This window comes from Equus caballus, chromosome 4 (assembly GCF_041296265.1).
Source record: "Equus caballus isolate H_3958 breed thoroughbred chromosome 4, TB-T2T, whole genome shotgun sequence".
Classification (NCBI taxonomy): Eukaryota; Metazoa; Chordata; class Mammalia; order Perissodactyla; family Equidae; genus Equus; species Equus caballus.
In genome coordinates this window covers 82,326,381-82,341,223 of record NC_091687.1, presented here as the reverse complement: position 1 = coordinate 82,341,223, position 14,843 = coordinate 82,326,381, and the positions used below count along the sequence as shown (strand labels likewise).

The 14,843-nt window shown below is 38.5% G+C and overlaps 1 protein-coding gene across 4 annotated transcripts in view; it reads right to left on the bottom strand.

The window, feature by feature from the left end:
• Positions 1 to 14,843, bottom strand: part of PTPRZ1 (protein tyrosine phosphatase receptor type Z1) — a 177,209-nt gene that overhangs the window by 84,516 nt on the left and 77,850 nt on the right. For all 4 annotated transcript variants that reach the window (XM_023639562.2, XM_005609331.4, XM_023639561.2 and 1 more), the window contains exon 3: positions 573 to 752. In XM_023639562.2, the coding sequence (XP_023495330.2) occupies positions 573 to 752 (180 nt within the window). The remainder of the gene's footprint in view (positions 1 to 572; positions 753 to 14,843) is intronic.

Below are 14,843 nucleotides of genomic sequence, written 5' to 3'. Positions count from 1 at the left end.
TTAAATTACATTAACTATATATTTCATTATATTTATCACATCTTCTAGTGGAAGTATAAATATTGTCAAATTACTGGAGAACATGACATTACGACTTTGGTCATTTTGGTCATTTATTTATTTATTTTAAAGATTGGCATCTGAGCTAATATCTGTTGCCCATCTTCTTGTTTTTCTTCTTCTTCTCCCCAAAGACCCCGCTATATAGTTGTATACTCTAGTTGTGAGTGCCTCTGGTTGTGCTATGTAGGACGCTGCCTCAGCATGGCCTGATGAGTGGTGCTAGGTCTGCGTCCAGGATCCAAACCAGAGAAACCCTGGGCCACCAAAGTGGAGCAAGCGAACTTAACCACTGGGCCATGGGACCAGGCCTTGGTCATTGTATTTTTTGAACACATTTTCAAAACGTTGTCTAAACTTCCAATTTTCTATGTCCTACTTGATTTTTTCTACCTATACTTTCTATCCAGTTCATAGTACACTATTCAAAGGAAAATGAGATGAAACTAATCTAAACATCCTCTAGGTCTAAAAAACATACTAAAGTCACAAACAAAATGCAAACATTTTACCTGTTTTCCCAGTGTTATGAATGAATGTGTTTTCCAAAGATGTTTTATCCCAACCCTGAAATTTAAGTTTCTTAAGATTCACATTCACTTGAGTAAGATCTTCATCAATATTGATAGGAGACTGTTTGAGGCTATTACATGTTGGATATTTCTTTCCCCAATTTTTTTGATTCAGTGCTCCTAGGGAAAGCAAAGGGGAAGAAGTTAGCTTCTCAAGTTATCAAGCAAAAAATAAACTTTATTTTATAAAGTAGTTAATACATTTTATAAAAATTGACACAATAGTGGGAAAAACTGGGACATCTTTGAACTAACTCATAAAATAATTATGGTGAGACATAGATTCTAGGTTTTAATATAATACACAAGAAAAAGAGGCCCAAAGAAGAACCACATCGGCGTAGGGTTGAAAAATGGCTTTGTTTAGCCATCACACTCTGCCAAATCAACAGAAAGCCTAACTGTCAGATCAGAGAGTCAGTCCTAGCCCAGAGTTCCAGATTGAAAGGTGTTCAGATGACAGGTGTGAAGTTCTGACTTGCTCAGCACTCTCCATTAGGGGAGGCCTCTTCAGACCTTCCGTCACCCCTGCCATTGAATGTTTTGGTTTAATTTCCATCTGCTCAGGATCTTATATATAAAAACATAATCACTAGGATTTCCTTGAAATATCTCCCCCCTCCCCCTCCCTCTCCCCTTTTTTTTCTGGTCATAAAACTTACCAAGTTTTATTGTTTAACAACAAGATAAAAAACCCAGGGCTTCCTAGAAAGATTTTGCTTACAGTGAAGTGAATTTTCACGTGTTCCACAGAATGACCAGTCCTCTAAACCAAAACTACCCTGTGTTGCCTTTATTTCACCCCTACCCAAAACCAAGAACCATCTCTCATAACCTTAAGTTACTGGACATTAACTTCGCTAGCACCAAAGCAGTGCTAAGAACAGGGATGCTCTATTTAAAAGTCTATTAAAATATATGAAATGTTGCAAGTCCAAGTCTTAAAACTTTTTTTCTGGTTAAACCCTAGCATTTCTGCAGCCATCTCATGAAAGAGCAGGGTGGCAGCACAATTTTCAACTTAGACCCTTTCAAATGCTCTTCTTTCAGAAAATGAGTGTGGGTAAGCCAAGATTTTACATGATTGATTTTTTAGAGAAATTATAAGTAAACAGACCCTCCATACAACCCTAGTCTCGGCCATCTTCTTTCGGTAATAAAGGAATCAGTAAAGATTGATTTCCATGCAAGCTCTCAATATGGGACAAAGCTAACTGCATAACTTAGCCCAGGAAAGAAATAATAATTAGTCACATCATGAAACTGCCTATATGACCAGGCAAAATTAGGCAATTTGTCTCCTAGCGAGGCATCTACCAGAATCAATAGGTACTGAAAATTTATTTTATTTTAAAATTTAGCTCTATTCCTGGAGAGTGCTCGAGTACAATATGCTTTAAATATGCACAGTGATGCACATTTTCGCTTCTACGAGCAGCGTTAATAATTTGAGAAATAATATGTTAATTTCACCATAAAGAACATTGGCACAGGGACAAGAAAACACTGCTTGTTTGATTAATGTCAATGTAAGAGAAGCAGAGAGAGAAATTGCTGCACAAATCAATAAGGCCTTTTTTTATTGCTTACATTTTTAAAAACAGTACAATAAATTCCAAGCACACTTAGGAAGAGTCTCATCGTTGTGGTGTACAGAATCATAAAATTTTAGGTCTCTAGTAACACCGCACATGATTTATATGATTTATTGTTCATAGCATTTAGTGATCATCTCTATTTGGATTCTAAGTCAGCATATCCATAACTGAACACTTGATTTCTTCCCTGTAACAAGTTCCTCCTACAATCTTTGCCATCCCTTAAACTTAGAGGTCATCCCTGATGCCTCTGTTTCCTCTTCAGCAAGCCCTTTTGGGTCTACCTTCAAAATATATCCCTAATCAGATCATTTGTCGTCTCCACTATACTACCCTAGCCTAAGCCACTGTTATCATCAGCCTAGATCTTGCTAATCCACAAGCAGCATCACTGTTGCCTAGGAGATTGTTAGAAGTTAGGCCCCCACCATAGCCTTACTAAGTCAGAATCTACATTCTAACACAATCTCCGGGAAACTCAAATACACATTAAATTTTGAGAAGCAATGGCTTAGATATCTCTAGTGCCTTCTAAACTGGTCTCTAGTTTCTTCTCTTGCTCCTTCCATAATTGTTCTCCATTTACACAGTAGGCAGACTTCTGAGATGGCACCCACAATTCCCATGCCTTGGTGTACACACCTTGTATTATCCCCTCCACTTGAGGGTGGGCAGGGCCTGTGAATATGATGAGATAATCATTCCCTTGATTAGGTTACGTTATATGGCAAAGCTGACAGGGACTCCCTCCTGTGATTACGTGATGTTACAGAAGGCTTCACCTTGGCAAATTGGAGGGAAAGAGAGATTAAAAGTGTGAGAGATTCTCCTGCTAGCTTTGATGAAGTAAGTTACCAGCTTGTGAGAGGGGCACCTGGCTAGGAACTAAGAGTGGCCCCTAAGATCTGAAAGTGCCCCTAGCCTGACAAACGGCAAAAGCAAACAAATAATAAGCTCACCACAAAAAGACAAATACTGTATGATTAATCAAATTCAGGGAGAGAGAAAGTAGAATGGTGGTTGCCAAGAAATGGCGGGAGGAAGAAAAGGGGAGTTGTTTAATGGGCATAGAGTTTCAGATCGGCAAGATGAAAAAGTTCTGCAGATCTGTTTCACAACAATGTGAGTATACTTAACACTACTGCTGTTAAGTATACGATTAAGATGGTAACAAACAGACAGACAAAAAACTGGGACCTGGATCTCAATCTTGCAACCACAAGGGAGTGATCCTGCCAGCAAGCTGCATAACATTGGAACAGGACCTCAGGATTCAAATGAGAACATGGCCCAGCTGGAACCTGGATTTTAGACCTATGAGACCCTGAGCAGAGAACCCAGACAAACGGTCCCTCCTCTCTGACTCTTGACCCATGGAAACCATGACATAAATATGTGTTGTTTTAAGCCACTAAATTTGTAGTAATTTGTTATGCAGCATAAGAAGACTAATACAATCAATAGCTAAAGTAATCTTTTAAAGTACATATCAGATGGTGTGTCACTTCTTGGCTCAGGTCCCTTCAATACCTTTTCATCTCACTCAGAATAAAATATAAACTCCTTAAGATGGCTGACTGATCCTACATGATGTCCCCACTCCTATCCTCTCTGATCTCATTTCCTATCCCTGTGGTGATTACTACTCTAGCCATACTGGCTTCTTTTCTGGCCTCGGGGGTTGGCACTTGCTGCCATCTCTTTCTGGAATACTCCACCCTAGATATCTGCAAGGCTTGTTCTCTCACTCTCTCACCTCAATCAGGTCTCTGCTCTAATGCATCTCAAAGGAGAGGCTTTCTCTGAACATCACATATGAAATCATTTCCCTCTCTTAGTCATTCTCAATCCCCTCTCCTTACTTTATTTTTCTTCTCCTAAGATATTAATTATGTTTACTTATTGTCTCCACACTCCAGCATCTATTAAAAAGCCTCACACATAGTAGGTGTTCAATAAACATTTATTGAATCAGACAAAAAAATGAGGAAGTCTTTTGTTTTATGAGTTTGAGCTCACAGGGATCTAAGATGAAATGGCAATAGAAAACAAAAGAAAGAAAGAAAACTGGCCAATTGAAACATTTCTAAACTCAACTGCCAGTCACATCTGACTGTTATATGACAATTTTCTTGAGCAGTATCTACGAAACTTCTGCTGAAGGATATCGAGAAAGATCTGATGTCCAAATTGTATGATGTCTGACATTTTATAGCACAATGATCCTGAGTAACTGGATTATGTATGAAGTGCATCAAATGATTATACTCAGTGTAGACCCAGTTTAAAACACCTACTAGATCATGGGGCTCAGTACAGTACACGTTCAGGAAGCCTCCTTAATTTTTGTGATTAGAAGACAAAATAAAAGAGGCAGAATCGGTAAAAGGAATTTTTTTAGTGAAAAGGCTGTAAAACAGAAAAAGTTCACAAAAAAGAAGAACTTGAGGTTCTTTCTGCAAAGGACTCTGAAAAGATCATGTTTCAATCATAAATAGAAAAACAGAGAAAGTAAACTATTAGAGTGCGAAAACTGTGCACAAGCATGAAACATAGATCAAAAGAGCATTAAATATATTTTAGTTGTTTCATAATGAAACACAGATTAACCTTACACTTAAACATTATTTTTTAAATGCCCAAATTAATATTTTTAATGTTTCAATTGGAGACCTCAGTCCATGTTGTAAAGCTAGGTTGATGCATCTGAGACAGCAGGATTCATTCATATTCATAGGAACGGAATTCAGAGGAACTCTATTGTATTCACCTGAGTGTTATTAGCGACTGTTGTGAAGGAAGAAATTAGGACACTCATTGTAATTGCAGCAGAAGATTATCAGGGTGAGTTACTCATAAGGAGGATTGCAGAGTACTAAATATTAGCTCTAGAGAACTAAAATAAATTATTCATTCACATATTCATCCATTCTTTCATCCTTTTATTGACTCACCTGAATTAGTATCATTCCTATAAATTTCCTTTGCTTACTTCTATTGGAGCACCTAACAGACTGTATTTCGTCTGTTATCTATTTTTTCTATATCTTATTGCCAAACTCTGAGTCTGGCACATAGTAGAAACAAATTAAATGCTTGTGAAATAGTCATTGTGCACCAAATGAATGTACAGCATTCAATATTTATATCCTGTTCACTCTCTTTTCCAAACAGAATAGAAAGCAATTCTAGGCTCTGTAGGAGAAATGCATGAGCTCACATTTGTTTGCTTGCTTATTTCTTCTTGCATCCCAGAAGGTTGGGGGCACGTTAAATAAAAAGTAGATAAACGCCTAAAGGAGTCGATGGGATGAAGGAGAGGAAACGTGGATATGAAAAACACACAATGCAGGCCTTAAGGGATGGGCAGAATCTGACAGGCAGAAAGGGAACCAAGAGTATGTCTGGTTGAGCGATGAACCTGAACAACCTCAAGGTGGCAGAAAAGTGCAGGCAATGCTCAGAGAGAAGTGAGCAGATCAGCTAGGGCCAATGAGTGCAGAGCAGATGCCAGGAATTGTACAGAGGGAGATGGAAAGGCAGACTGTGATCAAATGCACCTGGGTACCAGTGTGGGCACTGAGGCCCTGGAAGAGTAGGAAGCTCACAGCTGCCTTATCAGAGAGATTAAGCTGGCAGGAATGCAGGAAGGAAGAGGCTGCATAAGTAATGGACATTTTCATAGGCATCTTCTATTCGTCTTCGTTTGATTTTTACAGAATCCCTGTGCAAGGGACTGACTGTTTATGTCTCTCCAAAATTCATATGTTGAAACCTAATCCCTAGTGTGGTGGTCTTTGGAGGTGGGGCCTTTGGGAGGTGATTAGGTCATGAGGGCAGAGCCCACATGAATGGAATTAGTGCCCCATGAAAGAGACTCCAGAGAGCTCCCTCACCCTTTCTGCCACAGGAGGACACAGCAAAAAAGATAGCAGCTCAGGAAATGGTCCTCACTAGACACCAAATCTGCCGGCACCTTGATCTTGGACTTCCCAGCCTCCAGAACCGTAGAAATACATGTCTGTTGTTTATAAGCCACCAGTCTATGCCATTTTGTTATAGCAACCCAAACGGTCAAGACACTCTGTACTTATTTGAACAAAATATGTCTGTCAGCACCCTTCTTAGGATCTGACACCTAAGGATTAAATAAACATTTCCTGAGTGAATAAATGCTTCAATACGATATCTACAGTTACCGACCCCTCACTGTCCGTGTCCTATACATCTTGACCTATTAGTGTTCTAAATAGAAACACATTCGAAAAAACATCCTATGTAGGGAAATAGCACTCCACAGTCTGTAACATAGAAATATCAACTGAAGAAAACTAAAGTGTAAAATAAAGAGGGAATGAGTAGAAAAACAAAATGCCCATGCAAGTCTTTAATATTTGGGTAAAAAAGTGAGAAAATGATGAAAATGAAAAGAAAGTCAAAGAAACAGATTGTTTGTCCTCTCACTTCTTTGCATTATTCCTGGTGAATCTTACCAATAGTGTGTAAGGTATTCAGCATAGGTCCACTGAAAATTCATAGAAGTATGATGAAAATCTCAATATTGATTTCTTTTCAAGGTTACCGTAAACTGCTGATCTTTAACAACATTTGAATAAGAGCAGACTTAGAAACTGATTCTTTAAAGATCAAGATATTATTAAGAAAAAAATATACTCCTTTTAATCTTAATGAATTTCTTTCCTAGTCCAGGTTTTGATGTAAGAAAATGTTTGCGTCTCTATACATATACATACAAAAATATTAATAAAAGGCAAGTATAAATGTAATACTGAAGTGTAGACTGTGGTAACGCCTGTAGCATCTATTACTAATTGACAAACTCCATTTAAGATTCCAGACATTATAAATCACAGCTTTATAAATTACTGCGGCTTGCTTTATATATGCTAGCAAATATACCAAAAGCCCAAATTAAAAAATCACTGAAACAGTATAAAGCTATCACAGCAGTGAACGACTTGGATTTAAATTTCAGTTTATTAAAATATAAAAATGAAATAAACCAGTGCTATTTTCAATGAAAATGTAACATCGAATTTAGAACTCTAGCAAAATGGAAAGATGATATATTTAAGCAGACATTTTTCTGATGCTGCAGTCAGCTGTTTGAGAAAGAAGGCTTCCTCAAAAATAAGAAACTAAAGCCTCAAGTTACTGAAAAACCATCATTAAGTGATTTTACGTCACACCAGTAAATGTTATCACATAAACTGGCTGAAACAAAGAAAGAAGGACGCCTGAGATAATTGCTCACGTTGAAAACAAGAACGAGAATGTGTTTCCATGCACAAATCAGTGTGTCTGTCTGTTTGGGGCTAAGGGCTTTTGGAGCTAGAAAAAGCAAAGCAGTTGGCGAATGCAGATGATGGCTGCTATGAAAACTACACAGAAAGCAGATCAAATGCAAACAATTTCCCATGAGAAGCTGTTTAGTCAAGACTGCATTTTCCTTTATTATTTATCCTAATGGAATACTCATGTCGGGACAGTAGAAAGTCTTTGCAAGCCTGGCTGATATATCCAATTGACAGCGGGTTACACAGGTCACGGAGGTAGTTATCAATTTATTTGGGAAAGTGCTAGCACAAATGTTCCTTAAGCACTATGATGGTTAAGAAAATTACTAACCGAAATTCAGCATAAATAGGGAGAGAGAGAGGTGAGAAATTTATTTCAAAGTTCCTATTTAAAATTACAGGACTTTTTCAAGTTGGAAAAATACAAAGTAAACAAAAATCTTTTAAAAAGTGATAAAAACTACTGCTCCATAATGCAATAAACTTATTTTTTGCAGACCACAGGAAAAAAATAACACAAAATGAAAAAGATCTAAGGACACTGACATGGTAAAACATTATTATTCTGAAGACAAGAAATCAAAACCTGATAATCTGTGATGGGTATAAACGAAATCAATAAGCAGAACAAATAGGATGATACTCATAATGGGTCATAATTAACCAATGCTTTAATCAGAGAGTGAAATAAATCCTATAGAGAAGTAAAGAAGCTTTAGTTAAGGCAAGAAATTATGGGAGTTCAAACTAATGCAGCAGAATTGAAGACTAAAGGTAGGGTGTTGTTTTGAAGGATTTAGGAAGGTTTTAAAGGATTCCTATTTGCAAGTGAGCAAGGGGGAAGGACAAAGAATGACTCCTAAGATCCTCACTGGGCGTACCTGGGTGTATCACGGCACCAGTCATGTTTGTACGGAGAATGGATGGAAAGCAAGATTTTGAATGCGGTTTTGGACTACAGACTTTAAGATTCCCAAGGAATTTCACTAGGTAATCAAGAATATGGGTCTGGGAGCCATTAAGAGGTCTGGACTAGAGACAGAGACTGGGGAACATCAGCATAGAGGTGGTGTTTTAAAACTATGGATGTGGATGAAATATTTCCATTAAGGTCAGTAAGTGAGAAGAGGGTCAATGATAAGACATTGGAGAGCACTAACATTTAGGGAGCAGAGGGGAGGAGAAAGCACAAAAATAAATTAAGAATGGGGGCTGGCCCCGTGGCCGAGTGGTTAAGTTCGCGCGCTCCGCTGCAGGCGGCCCAGTGTTTCGTTGGTTCGAATCCTGGGCGCGGACATGGCACTGCTCATCAGACCACGCTGAGGCAGCATCCCACATGCCACAACTAGAAGGATCCACAATGAAGAATACACAACTATGTACCGGGGGGCTTTGGGGAGAAAAAGGAAAAAATAAAATCTTTAAAAAAGAAAAAAAAAAATTAAGAATGAGTGGCCTGAAAGAGAATTGCAAATTTAGGAGAAAAGGGTATCACAAAAGTCATAGAAGATGGTTTCAACAATGGTGGATTATCCCAAAGTAGGTATCATACTGAAGATAACTGTGGGATTAGTTCTTAACTCCAAACCCCATATTCAGTGAAATGATGGACCTGGAACTCAGATCACAGTAGCCAGAAGAGTGACTGGAGGTGACAAAATAGCTAAGAAAGTGCTTTTAAAAAGCTTGCTATGAAGGAAAGAAGAGTGATGGAGCAGCATCCAGAGACAGACGCAAGGATGAGGAATGGATTTTTTTTTAAAGACATAAAGAGATTTAAACATACATATATATTGAGGGGAAAGAGTTATTACGAGAAGGAGCTCGAAGTTATGGGAGGGTCATGATCAAGGTCCCGAAGGGGCAAAGATGCAGACCAAGGATGGAGGATTACTGGCCTATGAGAGAAAAAGAAACATTAAAAAAAATCAAGAAAATATGGATTTGTATCTAAACACTCAGAGATGAGGACTGAGAGACCTGACGGTTCACGGCACAGAGCTTCAGGTGCAGACCCGGCTCACACGACATGGCAGGGAACGAGGTTTGGGAGTTGAGCCGACTTCAGTTCCAGCCCAGCCTCACCACTTCTAGGCACCACTCACCTCAGTCACTGAGCAAGTGAGGCTCAGTTACCTTATCTGAGACAGGAATAATAATCTCTTGTCTCTCAGACTGTGCACAGTAAATGAGATAATACAGGTAAACGGGCTGGCAGATAGTATGAATCTTCTTAACTCCTTTCCCTATTTTCTCGGGAAAACTGGAAGCAGGGTCATTAGCTGTGAAGAGAGAGGCAGGTAGGAGAGTGGGCTTGAGGAAAAGAGTGGAGAATGAAATAGTGGACATTTAAGACTGATGGAAAGCACTGAGGGGTCTGCTGATGTGGGAGACCAGGAATTTGTAGAGACACTGCTCAAAAGTGTCTGTGCGTGTTTTGTTTGTGCCTTGCTTTTGCAAGCTCAGTAGCCTTGATGGAGAAGCAGAGAGGGCGGAGTTTCAGTCCTACAGTGGAGATCAGCAGGATGGGTGTGATGGAACCAGAAAAGGTCAGAAAACTGGAGGATCTGGCAAAGGATGTTGAAACTCCTCCCTCTGCCCTCCATCTCAAATCTGGTATGGAAGGGAAAGCTAGTTTTTCTAAAAAAGCTGTTAAGCAGTTACAAACACAGCATCCTCTGTCATCTTTCATTTTAAGTATAAAATGTTAAGAACAATAGTGACGAAGCCCAAGACTGCAGTGCTTCTGCTGTGGCCTGCTATCAAATATTTGACTAATCAAAATTGGAAAAATCACAACTGAAATTTAACAATCTCCAGGAAGCACGAAGAGCTCTTGTTGCTCTATCACCCCCTGACAAGCCATCACTTCTAAAAGGAAGAAAAGGCTCAGGGCTTAGGTAACTTTGTGATTAATGTTATGACCTTTATATTTGCCTGATTCTCTCCAAATGAGTTCACTGTGTTTAATATTCAGGATTGAGACTGAAGGCAATGCAGGCTGATTAACTGCAGGACTTTTCTGCAGCATTTGCTGTTAACTAACTGACCTCAATGAGAGGCAGGCAAACTATCTGTGGAATGATGAGAGAGACACAGAGCGAGATTGCTTTTCTTTGTTGCTGCAGTCTGGCTATTTCCCAGGAGATAGCAAATATGGAAGCAAAAAACAGCCCTGGAAATTACTCTTTGGTTTCAGGAAAAAAAACTCTTCCTGTAGAATAGCTCTGAAAGTTGTCTTGGAATCACTATAAACTCCCCTGTGGTCATAAACTTCTCCTCTTCTCCATAACTGATGAGCCAATGTCTTATAGCAAGGACGTAGCCGCACAAGAGATTAACAGTGACAGTGACAACACCATCATGTCTGTACTCAATGCTTATTGTCTACATACCTATTATCAATATGACTGTGGCTCTGTTTCATGCCTTTGGTAGGTACCAAGGATTCAGAGTTGATGTCTGACACATATATAACCTGATCTCTTTCTATTTGTGATAGGACTTCTGATAAATTTTCCTACAGCATTGTTTCATTGTTTCGGTGCCTATAAGACCAAAGATTCTGGATTAATTCCTACATAGAACCATCAGTTTCTCCTTTCTGTATATACTTATCACAAAATTCTCTCTTAAATCAGATCTAGATGCATGCTACTGGTCAAGGGCAAGGACTAAGAAGAAATCTGTGGGTAGATACCACAAATCCATTGCTCCAGCTAGGAATTCTATATTTTGTATTATCTCCAGATCCCATCAAAACTTAATTCCATTAAATATAGCTTTTAGTTCATTATATTCACTCACTCATCAAATATTTATGGAGTTCCTAGTGTGAGAATACGTCTGGCGCAAAGGATTCAAAGACGAATAAAATCGCATCTGTCACCAAAGAACTCATGTTTTAGTGAGGACCCAAGACATATCAAATGTCAATTGTAATAGAATCTAATAAGTATGCCAGCAGAGATATGCATGGAATATTTTAGGGACACAAAAGAGTTGTATCTAATCCAAATGGGACAAGAGATAAAGAAGGCTTCCCGAATGCCAAGATGCCTGAGATAAATCTTAAATGATGGGTAAGTATCATCACATTAAAGGTGGGGAAGGAAGTCAGGGCTGAAGGTATCCAGGCAGAAAGAATAGTATGAGCACAGAAAAGAGAAAGAATCGTTATTAGAAAAGAACAGCAGGAAGTTCTATGTGCTGATACACAAAATGCAAGGCAGAGAGAGGAGAGGAAATGGGTAGAGGTGAGCAGATGATGAGGCTCTGAATGCCAGGACAAGAGGTGTGAACTTTTTCGGTAGGCTATTGAAGGGATTTAAGTTGCAGGTGGCATGGTCATATTGAAGTTTTATGTAGGTAATTACGGTTACAGAGTTGAGGACAAAATTGATGGCAGGTAGATTGGTTAGGAGTTTTAGCAAGAGGTTTCAGCAACAGGTTTTGTCACCTAATATTCTTCAGGTGGAGAATAGTGAGGATCCAAACTAGGGCAGAGAGAAGTGGAAAGAAAGAGGAAGAGACAGATTTGAGAAACAAGGAAAATTCAGGACCAGGGAGCTGATTAGCAGTGGGAATTAGAAGGGGGAGGTAGTGAATAACTACTTGAATGACTCCGGCTTGGGTGACTGAGGATGACAGTGCTACCAGTCAAGAGGGAACAGTTTCTATTCCTTCAGGGAACTCATCGCCAAGTCACTCTCTTCCATGGTCATCCTCCACGGCCACTCTGCAACCATGCATTAGTTTCGGGGGAGGGAGAGCCATAGTTTTCTACGGTCTACACTAAGCTCACCTCAGAGAGCCTTGATGATCAAGTGGAGTGGCATAAAGGTGGCCTAACTGAACTCTTCTTTGGACCAATTCTCTGCCGTGGGTGCAGCTTGAGTGGTACTATGGATTCTCAGATCCTTTCAGAGCATGCCAGCTGGTTTCAGGGGACTAAAATGATATAAAAATTTTAGTCTGATGATTCTGTCCATGAGAAAATTCAGGCTTTACCTTACTCTGTTTGCGAAGTGGCAATAAAATAGTGCTCTCATCAGCAACAACATAAAGAATAATATAATGGCAGTAAATTCCTTAAACACATATATTGCTGAATAATAATAAACATTATATGACATCAGTGATCATTTTGATTGCTCTTTCTAACAGAATAAAATCAGAAATGTTTCTTAAAATAATACAGAAAGAGCTAGAATTGGAAAAAAAATCCCCCAAAGAATTAAAGGCCTGTTTGCCTTTTGCATAAATCTACCTTTTCTCAGGCTTGCTATTGTATCGTGGTCCTTCCAAACCAGCTGAAAGCCCTATAGACAGAACTTGCATATGGATATTATTTAAGGAAAATAATGACAGCTAAAATTTGTTTTTCATGAGTAATTTGTAAAAAACAGTTCAATGAGAGCTAACAGAACCTATGAAATATAAAAGAAATAGATGATGAAACCTTATTACCCAAATTAAAAGTCTGAAATGAGAAAATAAAAAGTGTTTAAGTGATAATTAAGTCAAACTTCCTATTTAAAGATAGCAAATTTATTGCCTAGTTTTAAAAATCTTAAAGTTGAATCATGAACTATAATTAAATTTTTAATGTGGCGTTAACCAGCTTGTGAGAACCACATAGTCTATTGCTGTGTCTCTAGCCTTTCTGCTTTCTGAATCTCCACTTACTTTTTAATTAGTCTCAGTCAGGAAACTCCTGTAAACAGAGCACAGAAGTCTGAACACTGGCTCTTTCATTTTTTTTTCCTAATTCATTTCTTAGTGATGAGGTTTAACATATGAGTTTTTGAATATAAGTAATTCCAGTACATAACAATTTATAAATCAGATAAAACAAGCTGGTAATCCATTTACATTGCAAAGAGATTTATTGCAACAGTCCCTTAAACCAGCAAGTGCTCCTATTCTTTAAGTATATACATAAAAAGGCTAAAGGAGAGAAAGACTTTAAAATATTATGAGTGACCGCCAAGGGACTATCAATCCCAAATAGAGATAAAATATTAAAATTGTCATGTAAGTCAACCATATTTGATTTCTAATAAATTGACTCTTCAAGGCTTTATCTATTATGCAAAATAAAATATATTTTGCATGGATTCAGAAGTATCTTAACTCGTTTCTACTCTGCGTCCAGACTTGTGGAAGATTCTGTAACAGCCTTTTCAGTAACAATAGATTTCAGTAGATTCTCTTTTTGGATGAGGTCTTCTGCCCTTGCCTGACTGCATGGAGCTGGGGCAAAGGAAGTGAAGCAGACACAGAGAAGGGAGGCCCCTTGAAAGTTATAGAAATCCTAAGGAGGGCTTAGGACTTCCACAGGCAGCGCAACTTGAGGGATGAAGAGGCAGGCTGACTTTTAAGCCAACATAACACAGATCTTTGAAAGGTCGGGGGGCCCCAGCTGACATCTGTTTTATATATTTTTAACTAATTGATACTAGGGAGTAGTCAAAATTAAGAACAAGGTAAAAATCAACAATGCACTTGCAGAAGAGCAAATTCCTCTGTTTGCTCTGGCTTAGTTAATGCAATATCCATGTCTTCACACAGTCCATCACCAAAAAATAAATATCACTTTTCTAAAAGGTGTTCAAGACAGCTACACTAGTAATACCAAAAAGTATTGCCAATGATAGATAACAATGAGGTTATAACTATCAGTGATAGGTAACAATGAGGTTATAACTATCTCAGCTCCAGGAAGCCACTTCTATCCTCTGTTTAGGAAATCTATCTAAAATTTTGGGAGTTTCAAGAAGTTGACCCTAGACTATATCTCTAAAAATCAACAAACTGGCTTAGCATACAACATTTCTTTTCAACTAATTCATCTCATCTGATCTAATCTGATCTCATCTAACTCTAGAAAACCAAATAGAGGAAATCTTCCAGATCTGAGATCTAATTCCATCATAACTCATCCGCCTCGTATTGAACTGCTTGGTTCTTACAATCCTCTAAATCAAAAATATATTTTATGAATTAGTCTTCTGATACCATGCTCAAAGAGCACATGTCTGGGACATTGATGGGTAATAGGAAAGCGAACGCTGCCCACAAATATGTTAGGTTTCCAGATCCAACTTTGATCTTCTGATCCTATTCTCTGGACCTGTAGGGGTCTGCTCCTTATTGTCTTAGTTCCTTTTTTTTGGGTAACTCTTTCAGATCTGAAAACATAAATATGAATTTTCCTTCAGTGAGTCTAGGATCGAGAAGGAGAAGACATATGGATGAGCAAAACAATGCAATGAGAATTAAAGGTAATGTAG